Here is a 20142-nt window from a genome sequence, read left to right as displayed (position 1 = left end):
ATGTACCTGCAGAAGTGGAAGCACTCCCCCCAACCTTCCCAGAAGAGGGTGCCACTGTCAATTGCTGCTTGCATTTACACACCTGCAAATTTCCATGGATAAAGGTTTGTTTTTGAACACATGGAGCCACATTTTCACTTAACAATCCACCAGGAACATCTTTCCAAGTAAGCAACCTGGCATTGTTCTCACATTAGCACAAAAAATGTTTTAAAGACAATAAGAAGGAAGAGGACAAAAAAGAAAGGCCAACAAAGCCTGCTAGCACTGTCCACGTTTCTTCCTCACTCCCCCATGGCCCTAGCCTCCCTGGCCCTGTGCCTGTGGCTCCCTCTGGGCCACTCTGTGTATTTGTTAGCCTCGGGAAGGGGTGTTGCCTACCCATTGTCCTACTTACAATCTTCCAGACAGAGCTCCCCATGCCCCTCTCCAGGCGGGCAGTGGGTCGCGGCTCACCTGGGCAAAGCGGTGGGCCCTCCTGCTCACAGTGAAGGAATAGGCGCTGGGCAAGTGCAAGCTGACGGGCAACACAGACACATTGAAGTGGAGGAGGAGGATGCCCTCCCCTGGGCCCTGGAAGTCCGAGTCATTGACCAGCACAGCCAGCTGCAGGGCACGGCTCTCTGAGATGGGGAGGCTGCGGTTGAGAACCAGCCCTGCAGGTGGGGGCACAGTGATGACTGCGTCATTCCACTGCACACTGCCTCCCAGATGCATACCCTGCCCACACATGCATAAAAGTGCAAACATACTTTTTCACACAGTTCACATATAACAGATCTGGCAGCTGGCAGTAAGTTAGAACCACTGTTTAAATGTTAGCTGTTGTACTGAGCTAGAAGCCCAGAGGTCCTATATGAGCTGGTAGGTAACGAGTGTGTGTGCGTGTATGTGTGTGGGGTATATATGCATGGAGTACGTATGTATGGAGTATGTGAGTGAAGAGTGTGTGTAGTGTCTGTGGTGTCTGTGCAAGGTATGTAAGTGTGTGGTCTGTGTATGGAGTATTGTGTGAGAGTTTCATGTAGAGTGTATGTGGTGTGGGGGGTATGTATGTGTGGGGTGTGTGGTGTGTGTGGAGCGTATGTGTGAAGTATATACGTTTGTATGGAGTATGTGAGTGGGGCGTGTGTGTGGAATGTGTATGGTACGTGTGGGATATGTATGTGGGGTTATGTATTTGTGGGGTATGCGTGTGATGTGTATGGGGTATGTAAGTGGGGTGTGTGTATGGGGTACATATGTGTGGGACGTGTGTGTGGGGATGTGCATGTGGTGTGTATGAGGTATGTGTATGAGTGTCAGGATTGTGAGTGAGATGTGGGCACATATGAAGTAAAGAACCAACACTGCCAATGCTCTGAAAAAAACTGTGCTGGCCCTCAAATTCCCCTAGAGAACTCTCAAAAGCGGCAGCCATCAGTGGAGCCTAGACTCCACAGGTCCCCTGGGCCAGGGAGCTCACACACCTCTGTATACCTAACATGTACTAACATGTGGTTTTAGATTAGTGGAGACAGAAGGATGGGAGACAGGGGCTCTGTTAAGCATGGAGTACAGAGTGAGTGTGCCAGAGCAGGGGTGACAGGTTTCCCTTGCACAGGGCAGGAGGCTTTCAAAGGCTTTGTGGGAGGGGAGGATATGAAACAAAGAGTATCAGGCCAGACAGAAAGGGGTAAAGGCACCAGTGATCCCGGGTTCTCCCAGAAGCAGGATCTCAAAACAAGGATCCAAGTACAAGTGGGGCATTTGGAAGGTGATCCCAGAAAACACAGGCAGGAAGGCTGGAGAAGGAGGCAGGGAGGCCAGGCAGCTGATGAGGATGTCCCATTCTGTAGGTCAGCACTTTGGGCATTTGGCACTTAGCCCTGCAGGTACATTCCAGGAGCCAGATGGGACAACTGTCTCAGGGTCCTCCAGCTCAAGGGCATGGAGATGCTACTTTACATACACCCCTGTTGGCTGGGGAGGGGGGCAGGCAGTAATCTCCAGGTACTCCGATACCTGGGGGGCAGCAAAGTAGGTGCCAAGGTCAGAGGAAGGCCTCAGGTGATGACATATGTGTTTCTAGTGGGCAGCATGAGAGGTGTAATGGGCTCCTGTCAGGGTCAACCATGAGTCAGTTCAGGGGGAGAGGACAGCTTGTGAAAACTCACCTAGGAGGTTGAGGCAAGCCCAGCACAGACAAAAAAGGGATGGATGGAGGGGTGGAAAGGGTAGATGCCTGGGGATCAGAGGGGCAGGCCAGGTGTTCAAGTGTGCAGGGTGCTTCCCTGTCCAGGAAGAATGGCTGCTGGCTCCCTGGGGGCCCAGCCAGGCCATGCCCAGCCCCTCTTACTATAGTCATGCACGGTTGCCCGCACAAAGCTGCCGTTGGCCTGGACCAAGGTTTCGTTGGGTGAGTGCTCCACACGGAAGGTCTGGAAGGTCCAGGCATCCCTGGGGAGCAGTGTGCTTGTGTACCGGCGCAGGAGCTCCCCGGATGCTGGCACCACATCTGCATCGAAGACATGTAGTGTGGCCACCACAGTTCCCTGCAAAGAATTGGAGGTGCCAATCAGATCTCCTGCAGCCTGAGACTGAGGGAGGGCAGGTGCCCCACAGGTAGACCAGGTATGGGCAGAGCTGGCTCTAGGATCGGACTGACCTGGGTTCAAGTCCCCACAGGGCTACTTGCCAGCCTGGCCCAGTCACCCTTCCTGGGCCACTGGGCCCAGCTGTTCAACAGGTGTGATAGGTATCTAAAGACTTCTGTAAGGTTGGACTAGAGCAGATGCCCTGGTGCTCTGCTGACAGGTATCACCCAGGTCCCCGCAGAGCACAGTGACTCCACTCTCCTGAGGCAGCTGAGCCTCATAGGGTGGAGGGGTTAGTTCAGTGTCACACAGCGATACATGCAGAGCTGGGATCCATCCCTAAATGTACACCAAAATGCTCTCCTCCAAGCACCTGTGCACTAGACTGGAGATGGTTGTGAGAAAGGTTCTAAGCAAAGTCACAGGGCACCTCTGCTCTCTTTGCTAACCAGGCTTCCTGCTGCCAGGCTTCCTGCTTCCCGCTGGCCCACTCACCAAGCCTGTTCCTAGGGTTCCCAGAGAAGCAGGCAAAGACAACACATCACCCGCCCACCCTTCCATTGCTTCCGCGGGCCGGCAGACTGCAGGATAGTCCGAGGCCCAGCAGGTGGCAATCATGCTTCACGCGTGCGACAAAAGGGGCGGAGCCAGCCCCGCTTTTCTCCATTCCTGCGCTACCCCTCTAGGAGCCTCAAAGGACCCGGTGTGAGGGCTGAGCGTCGGTGGAAGGGAGTACCCTCCCGGCCGTTGTTCTCTCCCCTCCTCGAGGAATAGATGCACCCCAAGACGCGCGCCCTCGTCCTCGCCCGCTTGCTTGGATACAGGCACCCAGGCTCCTCCCTCCTCTGGGGCCAGTGGGAAGCAGCCCGGGCCTCCCCTCTCCTCGGCTGCCCAAAGGCAGGCTGTAAGCCCCGACAGACGGACTGACAAATGAAAAACTAGATGGATGGTCAGCCACATGGTTGGATGGCTAGCTAGACGGCTGAACAGACCAAGGAATAAATGACGGATGGAAAGACAGACAGACGACAGATAACGGACAAACACACAGGTGGACAGGCACCTCCTTCCTCTTGAATTCCACCACAGCGCTGGCGGTGTCGACGCCACCGAAGAAGGTGGGAGCCGAGTCGTCCTCGTCGTACACGGTCACGGGGAAGGGTACCATCACCTGCTCCTCGCGCGCGCCCACGCGCACGGTGCACGCTGCCACCAGTTCGTACTTCTCCCGGTGTTCGCGGTCCAAGGCCCAACGCGTGCTCACCTCCAGGCTGTCCGCAGCACAGTGGAAGGGTAGACTCTCACCTGCACACCAAGCAGACCAGGAACCCTCTGGCGTGTTTCCGGGCTGGGGACAGGCTGAACTGCCTTCCTGGAGCCCAGAAGGAATGAGGGGAGGGGGCTCTGCGGGGTGCACGCTGGTCAAGGGCCCTGAGCTCCTCTTGCTAGGCTACGCAGGGAGCACAGTGTGCAGCGAGCTTTCCTGATTCGTGCTGATTTCCCACAACACTGCAGAGACCAGGAAGCCTGCATCAGGTCCTCACCCTCATCACCTAGGGAGAGCCCACTTTGCCTGGGCTGTGAGAAGGGGTGGCACCAGCTCAGCCAGGCTGCAGGCCCAGAGATCTAGCTGCCAAGCATTTGCTGCTTTTTGAAAAGATGTTAGCAATTTTTAAAAATTACGTAAGCATTATGTGCTGATTTTAGAGAATGTGAGAAATAAAGCCACAATCCTACCACTTGACAGCAAACACAGGGACATTTGGTGCATGGCTTGATATTAACACAAATATTTTTGATTGGTTCACATCCCTGCTCTACACCTCCTGGCAAGAACCTGTGCACTAGACTGGAGATGGTTGTGAGAAAGGTTCTAAGCAAAGTCACAGGGCACCTCTGCTCTCTTTGCTAACCAGGCTTCCTGCTGTCACCCAAAGGCGGCCTTGCCAGGTGTGCTCTTCCCGCTGGCCCACTCACCAAGCCTGCCCCTAGGGTGCCCAGAGAAGGAGGCAAAGACAACACATCACCCGCCCGCCCTTCCATTGCTTCTGCGGGCCGGCAGACTGCAGGATAGTCTTCTCTGTGCCTCAGTTTTCTCACCAGAAAATGGAACGATAAGGCTAACGTGTATACTCAACAGGCACTGTTCATTCAGTGACACATGTATCTTCCCACAACTTGGTGAGGGGAGCACCAATAATGACAGCACTCTTCACTCCAAGCCTGTCCTGGAATTTCATCCTCCAGAAAAAAACCAGAAAAGGAGAAATGCTGAAGCCTTGAAGGTCAACACTAACCACTCCCAGAGCCAACCACAGGAGGGTTATATGAACTCCACTAGGTGAGAAATTACACATTCTCACATCACAGCCACATATTACATGTGGATTACACATGTGGGAAATGCTTATTATATACTGTTTCCCTCTGTTGTTGATGATTACAAAAAAACATGCTCAATAAAATTTAATTATGTAATTTTTAGCTAGAAAGGGCAGGATGCTAAACCATAGGCTTTTCAACAGTCTTGCACAAAGACATCTATCCCTGCCACGGGGCAAATGAAAGCATGGGTAACTACTTTTTATTTTGAGATGTTAACATTATTACCATGTGTGTCGATAAACTTGGTATGAATCCAGGTTCCACATACTTGCAGTCCAGCCTCTGTTGAGTCCCAGAGTTCCTTGACTTTAAATGGTTTCCCACAAGACTGCTCAGCTGCCCGTCTTACATCTCCACTGGGATCCAACTCCCTCCACTCCCCAATACCACCAAGGACCATCCTGAGGCAGTGTCATCTTGAAAGTCAGCAGTCCTTGCAGCTGCTCAGGCAGAATTCTGGAACCTTGTTTGGTTTCCTCTTTCCTTCAATATGTGACATTCAAGTCATCGAGAAATCCTGCTGGATCTCCCTTCAAAATATGCTCAGCACCTGCCTGCTTCTCATTGCCCTTTGGCTTCTATCCTCCTCCCAGTCCTCGTCCTCTCACTTAGAGATTTCTCCTGTTGCCTCTTACTTGTCTTCCTGCTTTCACCCTAAACCACCCCATCCCAAATCATTCCTAATACAGCAGCCAGATCCTTTAAAAATAAAGTAGGCCCTGTCAATGTCCCCTCAAAAGCCTTCCTTAACTCCCCAGTCCCTCAGTGGGAAGCCATGCCCCCTCTCCAGGAACTTGTTTGCCTCACAGATTCCACCCTCCTGTCACTCACAGCACTCCAGCTATGTGGGGGTTGAACCTCAGCACTCTCGAAGGGGCTAGCCCTGCTTGCCTAGAGTCCTCCTACCTTTGCTCCAGTGCCCCCTTCCCTGGTCACTCAATTTAAGACAGCAGTCTCCACCATTCTATGTTCTCTTGGCTTTACTTTCCATCTAGCCCCTTCCAGAGGCCACCCGATTTCCTTAGCACATGGGTGCTCTCCATCTCCTATGGGAATGGGAGCTCCAGGCAGGCAGGATTTCTGCTTGTTTCATTCACTATCACATCCCTAGTCCCTAGAACAGTGCCTGGCCTGTGGCAGGCATACAACGATACTTCTAGAATATTAAATGAATGGATGGTGTTTTGGTGAAGAGTAAACTGCATAGCTCATGTCATGGGCTTGCAGTGCTGCACCTGGCCCACAGCAGGCACCAAAGAATGGCCTCATGAGGCTGTCACTCACCTCCCAGTAGTCTGTAGGCCACGCTGATGTTGGGGCAAAGGAACTGCACAGGCAACAAGCGGAACTGGTGGAAGGTGCCAGTTGGCCTGTTTTCACGAATGCGGAAGGAGAGGCCTGTCTCAGGGAAGCAGAGCTCCCGGGGTTTCAGGGAGTCACACACAGGGAAGGAGGTATTGATGAAGGAGAAGTATACGCGGGCACAGCCTGGCCACTGGCACTCGCCCTCACGCAGGTATGTGGGCGACAGAAAGACCTGGAGATAGACGGTGAGCAGGGGGAAGCCGCCATCTGCAGAGAGAGAAGTCAGGCCCAGTGGAGTGTCAGCCACACCTGCCAGGTCGTGGGGAACAGAATAGGGAGGGAGCAGGAGCTCCAGAGTTGGTGTAAAGCTCAGTCCTCATTGTGGTCCAAAGGGCTTGGCTGGGCTGTTTGCCCAGGTCTGTTACCTCCTGTTTCTCCACCACTGTCCTGGACCTGGGGTCTGTCTGCCTCAGAGTCCTGTAGTTCTGTTTCCTCTGCCTTGAGGTGCCTCACAGGTCTAACTTTATCATCATTCAGGTCTCAGCTCAAATATCCCTCTTCAGGGAGGTGCCCTAAATGACACGTCTAATGCCACTCCCTTATCTCCCCAACCAGCCTCTATCACATCACTCTCCCCCATCAGATGGGTACTCTGAGCCCTGGGTCTGACACTAGGTGGATAGTTTCCCCAGGGCCACTCCTACCACATGTAGGCCTTGCCTCCACACCCTCCCCCCAGGCAGTTTTATCATGGAGCATCTCCACAGCGACATACCCTGTGGAGAGACTTCCCCAGCACCTAGAGGTGGGTTTTCCAGTAAATTCCATCATGAAAGTACCACAGTGATTCTCCTTCCAATGAGGTCTGGACTCTCCCTCAGGGGTAGGGGACTCTCCCTAGGCTGCTCCTCATATCTGCTCTCCCCATAGTCACTAGTTCTCTTTGCCTCTTACTGGCCTGTTTTTCATTGCTCCAATTTCCTGATATAGTTAGATTCCCTATACAGATTTTCTCTGTTCAAATTACTGTTCGATTTCTCTCCTAACTGGAGCCAATAGGTACAGGAGGCTGCTTTCTAATCACCAATAGAACAGACCTCCTATGAAATAGTACCCTTAGCAAATACCACTCTGGTCTCCACCCCAGGGACCGACCCTGGCTCTTCAAGTTCCCACAGGTGGCTTGGGATGAAGATGGTGACAACTAAGTGTGTGCAGAAACAAGATCCTGCTCAGATACCACCTCCTCTAGGAACCAGCTGGGATGCCCTCTTTACTTGGGGAAACTGGTTTTACTTGGGTTGTTCTGCCCCTGCTGGGCAGTGCCACCCACCCTGCATTCACCGACAAACCGCTTGCCTCTTACCCGTATATAGGAGCTCAGGGCTGGTGTGAGGGTCCAGTGAGGCCATGTCTCAGAGGGGAGCTACTGGGTGGGCAATCACCATTTTATGCCACGAGGCAAAACTCTGCTCCATGCACCCCCACCCCCCATACCAGGGTCACACATAGCTTTCACTTTGGCTCTGACCCCTGCTCTGAGGAGCTGTCCAAGTCTCCCTTCTGCTCTACTTTCCTCTGTGGCATCAGATTCAAGTCCCCACCAGGTTCCAGGGCCAGCTTGTTGCTGATGATAAGACAAGCTTTCTGTGGAAACTGCTGCTTCTCCAGCAAGTTCCAGATCATTTGCTAGATAAAAACCTGGGATTTTTTCAGCCTCTCTCAAAGCCCTAAATCCTTGTTAACTAGTAAAGGCATCTTGAGTCCAGCATGGAGAGAACACCCATATCCTTCACACGGGTCCTCCAAGATCCCAGCAGCATCAGAAGGCCCCAGGGTCAGCAGGCCCCAAATTTATCCTGGCTCTCTTGCCAAGCTGGACACAGAGGCAGGCCAGCCTCACCTTGTGCCTTCCACTCTTACACAGCAGGAGTCATAGGGATGGCCACCCTCTGAGTCCTGGTATAGGTGTGCCCTGGGCTGTGGGAGGAGAAAATGGGGGTAGGGGTAGGACTGCTCCCTTACTGCGGACGCTGAGCTTCTCCCAGGAGCTGTGGTCCAGGCTCCAGTTCAGGTACAGAAGGCCTGTGTCCTCCTGGATACGGATCCAGTCATTCTCATTCAGCCGTGTGCGGTAGGCGCTGTAGAGGTACTGGCCCAGGCGGAAGCTGGGCACCTCCTCGGGGACATCACGCAGGGCGTGGACATAGAGCAGAGGCATGCCCGCCGGCTGGTCCACATATAGCTTCTCCCAGTAAGCATCCCTGGAGAAGTAGAGTCCCAGTGGGGCTGGAGGGAACAGGGAATCTCGTGAGGGAGGAGGAGGAGTGATGATGGAGCCTGGAAAAGACCCCCCAGGCAGACCAGCATTCCCCAGCTGCTTTATTTCACACTTTGATAAAAGATTCTCATAGACCAAAAAAAAAAAAAAAAACCATTCACTAATTTAAAACTCTGATCTTAGTAGGGCTTTCTCCTCTATAGTTCTAAGAACATCAACACACAATTTATTTGTATAGCTAAACATTAGCTGAATATGCACTGTTTTAAAACAGAAAAAGGAGGTAGAGGAGCAGTATACAACAGTTGCAAAATCATTCTTAATTACCGAAGCTTGATAAGCACGTGAACCACACAGAGCGGGGCGTTCACCCAGGATTCTGAACAAATCACCTGGAGCCAGAATTTTCAAGTGTACAAGACACTGCCAGACAAATAGGGCAAGCAACAGTTGCCAAAAATGAATAAGGTAATTTATAAAAAAGTAACAAATTTTTATTTAAAATTAAAACACATTCCTACAATTTGACCCAGAAATCTCACTTCATTTGTTCAAGAAAAATGAAATCATATGTCTATTAGATGACTTAGTCACAAGTGGCAGGGTTATTCATGGCCATGAACTGGAAGCAGCTCTGATCCCCTTCAGGGGTGAATGGACAAGCCATTGGTGCTTATTACACCTTGGAAAACTATACAGCAATGAAAAGGGATGAGCTATCAACATACACAACAACCTGGACAAGTGTCAGACATCAGGCTAAGCAGAAGAAGCCAGGCACGAAATTCTTTTGACTATACATGGCACAATTCTATACTGATTTTAGGTAAGAGAAATCAGATTGGCTACTTGTTGGGGGTGGGGAGGCAACAGGCTAGGAAAGGCAGGAGGGAACATTCTAGGGAACGTAAAGTTTCCATATCCTGATAGGGATGTGGGTCATGAAGGCACATCCATTTGTCTATAATGTATAGCCAATATTTGTGCATTTTGCTAAAAGACTGCTCACTGAGGGTCTATGGGTAGAGCTGGGAATGCTACGAGGAAGGTGAATGCTGACAAAGACTGGCAGAAGGGCGTGCACCCAACACTAGTGATCTGACATGCTGCCAGTGGGCCTCAACTCCCAGGGCTGCAGGGAATGCTGTTGGGGGTGGGTAGGGTGGGTGTGGGTCTGCAAGACGGTACACAGACCTGAGTGGCCTAGGTCTTCCAGAGGCCCACCAAGCCACTGGTTCTCTTCAGTGTGCCTGACACCTCCACAGAGGTGGGGTCTTCGTTCTGACCCCAGAGTACCAGTGAGGGGATACTGTGTGATGACTGAGCTTATGTCACGAGAGGCAACATAGTTTCTGCTGGTTTGTTCTCTTGGAACAGACACCTCTGGCCCTGGTCTCTGAATAAGAACCCTTTGGGGAGGGTCTTGCAGATGGGTCTCATCAGGGGAGAGATGCTCCACTCGGAGTGCCCTACCTGCAGGTCCAGAATGGGGCTCCTTCTCTAGGGGGTCTCCTTGAGTGCATGCCACTTTCAGTGGTTCAGGGGCTGGGAGGAAGGATGAGTCAATCTCCTTATAGCTCCTTCCTCTAAGTTGATCCAGCGCCCCCAACACAGACCACATGTGCAGGGGAGAATGGGCTTTGTCCTCGGCTCACAGAGCCCAGCCCTGCAGAATCTATGTGGAGTTGTCTGTTGCTGCCAAAGCGATTCGTGGACTGGGAAATGATTGTGATCAGAAACAGACTTAAATGTACTTAAAATGCCTCCCAGGTGGTCTCTGCAGCAGGGCATGGTTGCCTTAATGCTCCTCCTGGTCACAAACACTTTTAAATGTAAAAACATATGCTCTAAGGTGAGGAAAGAAGAGGTGGACGCAGGGCCAGCCTCAACGGGGTGTAGCCTGGGCAGTCTCAAAGTTTCCACGCTTGGTTTAATGCTCTGCTGTCACTGTTTTGAATTCTAGATGAAGGGGCACACATCTTCATTTTACACTGGGCCCCACAAATGATGTAGCCAATCTTGGTGGGTAAGTGAGGAGAGTTTGGGACAAGCCACTGGTGTCCAGTTACATGGGGCTCTGCAGCTTTTGCAGAGTGCTGGCCTCCTCTGGGCCTCAGTTTCTCCAAATGAACCAGAAGAGGTCATGCTGGGGAGAGGGGCAAATGAACCAGAAGAGGTCATGCTGGGGAGAGTGTAGGTGCAGACAGGTACATACTGTATAAACCTCTCACTTCAGATTCAAAACCACTATGTGCAGATCTCTTCACTACCCCATTTAAGAATTTCACTACCTCAGCTAAGAACGCTGAGGTTGAGAGGTGAGGAGTGTTGCAAGGTCAAACAGCTGGATGTTCTACATCTCGGGGTTCAGTAGAATGGCTAACAAAGTGGTGGCTGGAGTCAGGATAGGGGCAGATGCTGAGACTTCTGGGAGGCCCAGGGCCTTGCTGGTTGACTGCCCCTCACTGCTGGTACCTTTCTGCCTGGAAGGGTTATCCAGCTGTTGGCTCAGACCTGCCTCTGGTACTTCGAGCAGATCTACAGCAGGACTTATAAAGCCTTTCGCACCCATGCCTTCCACCTCTGAAGGCCACATGGTAACAGAATCTTCCCCCCCATACCTAGTCTAACATTTCTGCCTGGACAGGCTTGGCTAGTGCCATCCTCCATCAGCATCTGTGGTTCTGATTCCTCAGGTTGCCCCTGCGCCCTGGTACCATGCAGAAGGGCGAGGAGCTGGCCAGAGGACAGATGGGTCCTATACTGCTCATGGTATACCTGCCAAAGAGACCCCAGGCACCTTTAAGGCTAGTATGTATGCCCGCACACGTGTGTGTTATATTGTTTGTGCACAGCGATGTTGAAGAAATGGAAACAGACAGAGGCCCACTGGCCCAAGACTTCATTTGCTCCTAGTACAACAGGGAAATTAGTTCTGTGTCATTTCCTTGCCCTAATACAACAGGGAAATGATGCAGAACTAATGTTCAGTGGGGTGAAGTGCTATTCTGCTCCTAGCAAGGCCCCCTCTGGCATCTCCTTTACAAGCAAACATCCCATGATGTCTGCCAGCTGGGCATCGATGACTTCAGTCACCCAGCCATGGTTTCACTTTTATCTTTGTGTAGTCTGGCAAGGCAGGTTCTAATGTTCCATACTTGGTTGGGATGTTTAATTTATTCATATTTTATGCAGATGGAACCAGGCCCTAGTCCTCTCCTCCCTCTTGTTTACTTAGCCCTTCACAAGGGCATACAGACGCATGCATGTACACACATACACACAATCTCATGCCCACCCAAGACTCTCTGAACACTTCCTTTGTAGTGTGCAGGATGCCAAGCCTTGTCCATGGAGGCCACCATAGACACACAAAGGCTTCACTCCTGCTTCTGATGATTTCACCATGTTTTTTTCTGGCTCCTGCTGCACAGGAGGAGTGTGGGGAAATCCTGCATGCTCTGCCCTAGCTATATGCAGTCCTTCAGTGCCTGCACAGCCCATGCCCGAGCCTGGAAATCACCTTCCTGAAGCCCCCAGACACAGACTGCTCTTCACGCCTGTCCACAACCTTGGTTCTCTGTGCCCTGGAGGGTCACTTCCTGCTGGCATCATGACTGCAGCAGCCCTGGCCCTGATCACCCCACCGACTTCTCCATGTACTGTGGGCTGTAACCCAGCTTTTCAGTGGGCTCTGACCCCAGCCAGCGGTGGAGGCTCCTTCCCTGGCTGCCCAACCTCAGCCTGAGGGTGCTCAGAGCTCTCAGATGCTTCACTGTTGTTCTTCCATCACAGTTAATAATGCTTACGTGAACTTCTCCAGTTTCAATTGCTGTGTGGGTGCTTTCTCCTGATGGGACCCAGAATGAGACACACACATCTCTCTCTCTTGCATACACACACATCTCCTCACATTGTTGCACCACCTACACCCCCATTCTCTTACTCACTTAGTGCAGACACACTGATTCCAGCCAGGCCCTGACTATGGGCTCATCTTTTTCAGCTCTCCATTGTCCTGGCCAGCCCTGGCCATTGGAGGCCACACACAGCTCACCTGAAGTTCTTTCGACCCCCTCGCCACCTTCTATGGTGGCTGCACTAGTATCTGACCATGCAGGCACCTCCAGGTGCCAAATGCCCTTGGTCTCTCATTCCACCTCTGGGCCTGCCCTCCAGGGCTCTCTGAGCATCAATGAGTCACACTTACCATAGTCACCTTGCCATGGAAACCCATGGAGCCCCAAACAACTAAAAATGTCCTAGGACTGCAACATGAAAGCCAAGTTTGGGGGGGTCTCAAGAAAGTAAAAAAGTTGTGAAACGGTATAATCCAAGAAGTATGTGTGGTCAGCAGCAGCAACATGCCCTTCCTGAAGATCCACTTACCACACAGCCCATCTCCCACTTTGCCAAGTGCCAGATGGTGCAGGTGACGGTTTTATTATTGCCCAGCAGAGTCTCCTTAACAGATGATTTCCTAATGCCATCATCTTCTCTGGGAAAGGAAACACCCACACGGGCTCCTCCCTGGGCTGGCCCCACACCCTGTAGGCCAGCTGTCCCTGTAGAGGGTCCACCCAGCCCCAACCCAGGGCCCAGACACCAGCACTTGGCACCATCAGCCTCTCAAGATGTGGCCCCATCTTGCATATCCTGTTCACATTTTCTCTTTATTCTAGTTGAATATTTGATACATGGAAGAAATACAGTTCACAGAACATTTACACTGAAAGAAGATGCTGCAGCAAACGTCATGAAACCATGGCCGGCCTAAGTGGAGATTAAGCAAATCTGCTGCCCGCCACATCCCGACCATCCCACTCACAGCAAACATGAACCTGGAGTCTTGTTTATCTCTTTTTTTCCTTAAAAAAAAAAACAAAACCAAAAACTTGTACCTACTCTAAACTTATTGGGGTCATCTCTCTGTAAGTTATATAAATGTCTAATCACTATGCTATATACCTGAAACTAATATTATTGTATGTCAACTATAATTGAAAAATTAAAAAAATTTAAAAAAAAATAATTTTACTTCATTCTTCGAAGGCACTTTAGCTCAACAGAGAATTCTGTAGGGCAGTTATTTTCTCAGTCCTTTAAAGGCATGATCCTGCTGAGTTTTTGCTTCTGTTGCTAAGAACTCCATGCTCATTCTAATCACCACCATTCATCTCCAGAAGTCTTTTCATCTTGTAAAACTGAAATTCTGTACCCATTAAACAATAACTACCCATTCCCCACCTCCCTCCAGCCCCTGACAACCACCATTTGGTTCTCTGTCTCTGAATCTGACTAAGTGCCTCATGTAAGTGGAATCATTCGGTATTTGTCTTTTTGTCATTGGCTTAATTTCACTTACTATAATGTCCTCAAGGTTCATTCATGTTGTAGCATGTTTCATAATTTCCTTCCTTTTTAAGGCTGATTAATATTCTATTGTATGGATATATCAACATTTTGTTTATCCACTCATCCATCGATGAACACTCGGGTTGCTTCTACCTTTTGGCTATTGTAAATAATGTGGCTATGAATGTCTGGGTACAAATATCTTTTTGAAATCCTGATTTCAATTCTTCGAATATATACCCGGAAATGGAATTTCTAGATCATATGGTAATTCTATTTTTAATTTTTTGAGGAACATTCATACTGTTTTCCATAGTAGCTACAACTTTTAAATGCCTACTATGTGACAGTGCAGAGAGTTCCAATTCCTCCACATCCTAACATTTATAATCTGTTTTTGATAATAGCCATCCTGATGTGTGAAGTAATATCTCAGTGTGGTTTTAATTTGCATTTCTCTAGTGATTAGTGATGTTGAGCATCTTTTCATGTGCTTATTGGCTATTTTACCTTCTTTGGAGATATATCTATTGAAGTCAGTGGCCCATTTTTGAGTTTTTGTTGTTGTTGAGTTGTAGTTCTTTATATATTTTGAATACTAACCCTTTATCAGATATGATTTAAAATATTTTCTCCCATTCCACAGGTTGCCTTTTTCACTTTGTTCATTGCATCCTTTGATGCACAGAAGTTCTAAATTTTGATATAGTAGAATTTACCTACTTTTCTTTTTATTGCCTGTGCTTTTGGTGTCATATAGGGGGATCTCAGTTTTAAAGATTTGCTCTCAGCTCTATCTTTTAGCCAGAACCAGGACTGAATAGAACCAGTAAGTTCTTCGCCCTATCTGGCATCCCACCAGTGCTGCTCTGGCTGCCTGCCACAGGCCAGGTAAATACCTGGCATTGCTGGTTTCTGCTGTGGTTCCTGCCTTGGCTGCTGGTCACTCACAGGACCACAAGGCCCAGCTACAAAGGAGACCTGAATGGCTGAGGGCACGCACAGCCCAGCTCATATGGGCCAACCCTGAGTGCCAGGGTCCCAGGGGTCCTCCATTCCCAACAGGCACCGGTATTATAGCTGCTGCTGCATGCTCCCACCCAGTACCAACTGCCCAGCAGGCACAGTGGGCACAGTGCCTGGGGCTCACACAAATGTTTTAGTTTTATTTTTAAATCAGAAAGAAATATAATATGTAATAATAAAGTGGTATTGATTATATCTGTCTTTATACCAATACAGTCATAAAATACAATTTTGCTTTTTTATGGGAAAGGGGGCCGGCTAATAGAGGTCACAAGGCTGGAACCCGCAGTGGTAATGATGTGGCCCTGGCTCCAGAGAGTCACTTGGTTCCCACAGAAAAGGCGGAGCCCAGATCCAGGCCAGTCGAATTTAACACAGAGTACTTCTCTTTGCCTGTGTGGCCTGCTTCCTTCCCACATGTGCCAAGGAGCTCCCAGGAGCTCCTCGCAACTACTCACTTCTACCCTGCTAGGAGTCTCACTCTCCGGTTCGTTCCTGCCTTCCTTGTACCCAAGGGGTTCAGTGGCCTCCTTGCCTCCCACCTGCTCTGGGCAGCCACAACACATACTTGTTCCCAGGTGTCTTTCTAACCCCTTCACTATGCCTCCTGTGCTGGCCTGATGCCAACAGCTATGGCTTGCAGCTCCCACTGTCAATACCTGGTTCTGGGCCTTGAATTCACTGTCTAGCCTTACCCATGGCTCCCAGGTGCACGGTCCTCCCCATCTTTTCTCTTGAATGAGCCCTTGTCCAGCTCGGCACTTTTCACCATGCCCCTGACCACACTGGCCTTTGCTCCAACTCTCAGGGCATGTACTTAATGCTAACAGAAGCAGAAGCTGATGCACTCCTCATGTACCAGGCCTTGCTCTCAGCACAGTGCCTGTTCTACCTTATTGCACCATTACAACCTCCCAGGGGCTACTCCCATTAGCATAATTTCTGGTGATGACGCTGGGCCCCATAGCAGGAGTTGGGAGCCACAGGGCAGGCCTCTACTCAGGTTTAAGCAGTGGTTGGAAGTACTGCTTCCTTGGCAGCCCTGCCAATGAGCACAGAGGAGGGCCCCACAGGCTGGCGCTGTTGTGGCACTGAGTAGGTGGGGCTGATGGGACACTTAGCACCTCTCTGTGTGTGGCTACACCACCACCACCATCATCACCACCACTTACATCATCATTACTACAGTAACCACCACCCTCACCATAGCTATCATCACCACCACCACCACCACCATCGCTTCACATCCCCCCACTATAATTTTCATCCCTGTCACTACCACTATCATCACCTTCACCCCCTACCATTACTACTACCATCACCACCATCACCTTCACCCCTCCAGCCATCAGTTACATCATCGCCACCACTATCATGCCCCTCCCCACAATCATCATAACCCCCGCCATCATCACCTTCACTCCCTCATCACTACTTCACCCCCCACTATTGTTATCATCACCTTCCATCACCACTATCACCACCATCACTTTGCCAGCCATTCTGAGGCTTCAAAGTGAAAGCAGCTTTGCCAGGTTTGACACAAGGTCTGGGAGGAAAACCGGGCTGTTAAGACCTACAGGGCTAGTACTAGGCGTGTCTTGCTCAGTGTTGTATCCCCAGAACCTTGCCTGATGCCTGGAACAAAGCAGGTGTTAAGGGAAGCCTGGGACAGTCTCTAGTAATTTGGTGGTCCCCAGGCACCTCACTTTGAGTCATCTGCCTCATGGGTCCCTGGCTTACCTCAGCTGGACTTACTCACAAGCTGATGCCCTCTTCGGGGAAATCTGACAGCTTGTCCTAATCCTGATGCTTAAGCCTCTGTTTGCAAACCATTGAGAAAAACTCTGGCCTTTGTAGGTGTGTCCAACAGACAGTCAGCTTAGTGCATACATTAGGCATGCAATAAATGTCAGGGCTAGCTACTTCCCTGGTGCTCAACAAGTACACTAGTCACTACTAGCACAGCCTCAGTCCCAGTCTTAAATTCCTTCTTCCTAAAATGTTACCAGCAGCTCTCAGTGGGAAGCCTGTGCTACTATGGCCACAAGGCTGAGCGGCCTTCCTGGGCTGGGCACATAGCAAGGGCAAGCTGGACGGGCCCAGCATACAGGAAGGAGCAAGCAACCATCCTAGCACACTCTGGGTGCCCAGGCTTTCCAGAATAAGTTCCAGAGTTGGAAAGTCCACACTCCTGACGGTTCCATCTAGCACAGAGCCCAGGGCTCCTACCCACCTGTCTGGTCAGAGACTCCACACACAGCATAACTCTCAAGGCCCTTCTCACCATCATCCTACTAGCCCAAACTCCCATGGTGTGGTCCACGGTGGGGGAGGGCAGGGGACCTAATATGGGGTGCAGTGTCCACCTAGGAGGACAGGGCACTGACTGAGCAGGGTGGCTAGAGATCTGGAAGAGCAGCTGGTGGAGAAAGAGAGACCCAGGAGCCGGCCCTTACCTCAGAAACAACATGGTCCCTGCATGCACAGGGACTCTACCATACTTGTGAAAAGCTCTTCCTAGAACACCTTTGCCTGAACTTGCGATGTAGATCAGGGACATCACTTTCCCCATTCAATGCTGGGAAACAAGCTCAGAATTCAGCACATGGTGGAACCACAACCAGGACCTCGCTCTCCTGACATTCCCCCCTCGTTATCATGTAGCTCTCTGCCCAGAGTGGGGAAGGCACTCAGCTAAAGTTTGGGTTATTGAAGTTACAGCCCAGAAGCATGGGAGCCAACAGCTCAGACTCATCCTCTGCCCACAGGCCCTGGCCTTCTGCTCCCAGGAGCCTGGGACCCAGGCTGCAACCAGCATGCACCCGAGGCTACCACCTACACTTCAACCCCTACACAGACAGCTGCAGTGGCCTCACTGAGATGATGGACACTCTTGCCCAAATGTGATTTCCCAGCTGCCAAGTTAATTACCAGCATTGCTGGCAGTTCTTTCCGGCTTCTATGCAAAGGAAACTGCCAATTAGGTTACAATTAATCTCTTACCCAGGGCAAGGCCTGGCTGCAAAAAGAGTGGCCACTCAAATGGCCTGCTGATGACCACGTGCTCCAGGACTTTCATGCCCTATGGCTCCAGCAGACTTTGGGTATACCAGCCCTGGCCTGAGGGCAATAGGCCAGGACATCACCAGCTTTAACCCTGGTGCCTCCACCCAGGTAACTGTCCCCTAAACACCCAGCAGGGCATCATGACTCAGACTTAAACAAATCTGTCATCCTACTTTTTCAAGCTCCTAGAACACAGATGGTCCTGCTCATTTTTGCCGCCCCCTCCCCCAGCACTCTTCTTGCTCTTGAGTGAGATCTCTACAGAGCTTTCTTCATGAGAGATCCCATTCAAAGTGCTTCATATTCATCATCCTACTGAATACAACTGCCAGAGGTAGGGACAATTATGATTCCTGTCTTACAGAGGAGGAAACTGAGGCAGAGAGAGGCTAAGTGCCTTGCCTAAGGCCACACAGATAGTGACTAGGCCTTAAGTCCAGGGTCCCTTCCAGGACAATGTGCATGGCCACAGGGTTCCTCTGCTCAGTGACAACCATGTACATATGTGTAGAGAAGCCAAGGGCACTATAATATGGGACCCTGGGCCACTTACCCACATGCTTGCAGACCAGGGAGAAAATGCTACCATAAATAACCATCCACAGCCTCTTTTAACCTCTTCTAAAAACAGGTGCCACTAAAAGTCTCCTCACATAAATACGCTCTTTTAACATTTTAATGAAATAGGGTAAAGGCCCAGGAAGGGGTAATGGGCAGGAGTTTGCTCAGTCTGTGCCCGCCTGACAGGCACAGACACAGTAATGGTAGCTGTGTGTGCAGGGGGTACCTGCCAGGGATGCTAGGGGCCTGACACACCCATACTTACTGGGCACAGAAATGAGCAATGAAGGATCCTTCCCTCAGGCTATGTTGGGTCCTAGTACCATCAAACACAGGAGAAGGTGGATCTGGCAAAATTGGCTTCTACACTTGGATGAAGACCCGTGATTGTACCTGGGGCAGGATCAGGGTAGCCCTGGGAGATCAGCATCCACATAGGGTCATCATGGGGTGACTGGGACAAAGGTGTCTTTATGAGTCCTCAGCAGCCTGTCAGTCAGAGCTGGGCCTTGCTGGGACCACTGCAGCTTGAGGAGGAGTTGGAGGCCATCCTGTGGTCTGAATGTACCTCCTTGACATGTCTGAAAGGAATGGGGGTGGGGCGGAGTTACTCCTCTCAAAGGGAGACCTATCTTCTAGGAGACTCAGGGACTCCTGCTGAGCCAGCTTGCCTTCCTGCACCCAGCACACACTCCCTACTTTGTGGGGTGGGAGGCAGGCTTGGGATGTCAGAGTGCTCCCTTTGGGAGCCTCCCCCTACTTCTGTCCCTCCTCGTAGCCTGGGGTCTGCTGTCCTCTCCATTCCCAACTCCCACTGTGAGCATTGGTAGTGCAGCCAGGGTGGGTTGCAGACAGGACCCCCAGACAAGGCCACTACAGTCTCTGGAGCAGAAGCTGGGCCCTCCTTGGGGTCCCTAAAGAAGGCCTGAGGGTCTGCTCTGCTGGGAGGGTGGAGGGAAGAGAATTGAGGAAGCCTCCAAGAGAAGTAGGTACTGGCACAGCGTGGACCTGGGGCCAAACAAGACACTGAGTCCTAAAGGCCCCACTGCATGCCCAGCAGACCAGTGCTGGGGCACACAACACATGTGTTTGGATGCTGTCATCAAGGCCCCTGGGGGCACCAGACCTCAAAGATCTAACTCCAGGGCTGGAGTGGCTATATGAAGAAGAGGTCATGGCAACCAAGTCCTCAACTAATGCTTCCCTCAGATATGACAGCTCATGCCTCTCTCTGGGCCTCAGTTTCCTCATCTATAAAATGAGAAGGTTACACCTGATGCTGAGACTCTTTCAGATAAAATTCTGATTCCTCTATGAGTGTATGTGATGTCTGTGCAGAAGCAGTCACAGGAATGAACTTCCTGACCGGGACCAAGAGGTAAGACGGTGGGCAAGACAGAAATTGGGGTGGACTTTGGCCTAGGTGGCCCATCGGGTGAGGGATATTGGGCTGGAACAGGATTAAAACCACACATGTGGTTTTTTCTAGGACACTAATGATAAGGCAAGGAAACATGAGCCTAGATCCAAAGGAGAGAATTCAGTGTGACAGGTGGAAGAAGAAAGATAATGGCAACCAGGACC

At 50.8% G+C, this 20142-nt stretch overlaps 1 protein-coding gene across 6 annotated transcripts in view; it reads right to left on the bottom strand.

Annotated features, from left to right (window-relative positions):
- The window catches only part of RET (ret proto-oncogene), a 53246-nt gene that overhangs the window by 24079 nt on the left and 9025 nt on the right, over positions 1-20142 (bottom strand). For 2 of the 6 annotated variants that reach the window (XM_015586604.2, XM_025044324.1), the window contains exons 2-6: positions 8292-8555; positions 6246-6533; positions 3640-3881; positions 2339-2534; positions 457-656 (exon numbers count right to left, since the gene is read on the bottom strand). In XM_015586604.2, coding sequence (XP_015442090.1) covers positions 457-656; positions 2339-2534; positions 3640-3881; positions 6246-6533; positions 8292-8555 — 1190 coding nt within the window. Of the gene's footprint in view, positions 1-456; positions 657-2338; positions 2535-3639; positions 3882-6245; positions 6534-8291; positions 8607-20142 lie in introns of those variants that run through there. The other 4 variants (XM_025044323.1, XM_025044325.1, XM_025044322.1 and 1 more) reach the window with 3 other exon arrangements.

The sequence above is a fragment of the Pteropus alecto genome, unplaced genomic scaffold, assembly GCF_000325575.1.
Source record: "Pteropus alecto unplaced genomic scaffold, ASM32557v1 scaffold333, whole genome shotgun sequence".
NCBI lineage: Eukaryota > Metazoa > Chordata > Mammalia > Chiroptera > Pteropodidae > Pteropus > Pteropus alecto.
This window is presented reverse-complemented; position numbering and strand designations above follow the sequence as displayed.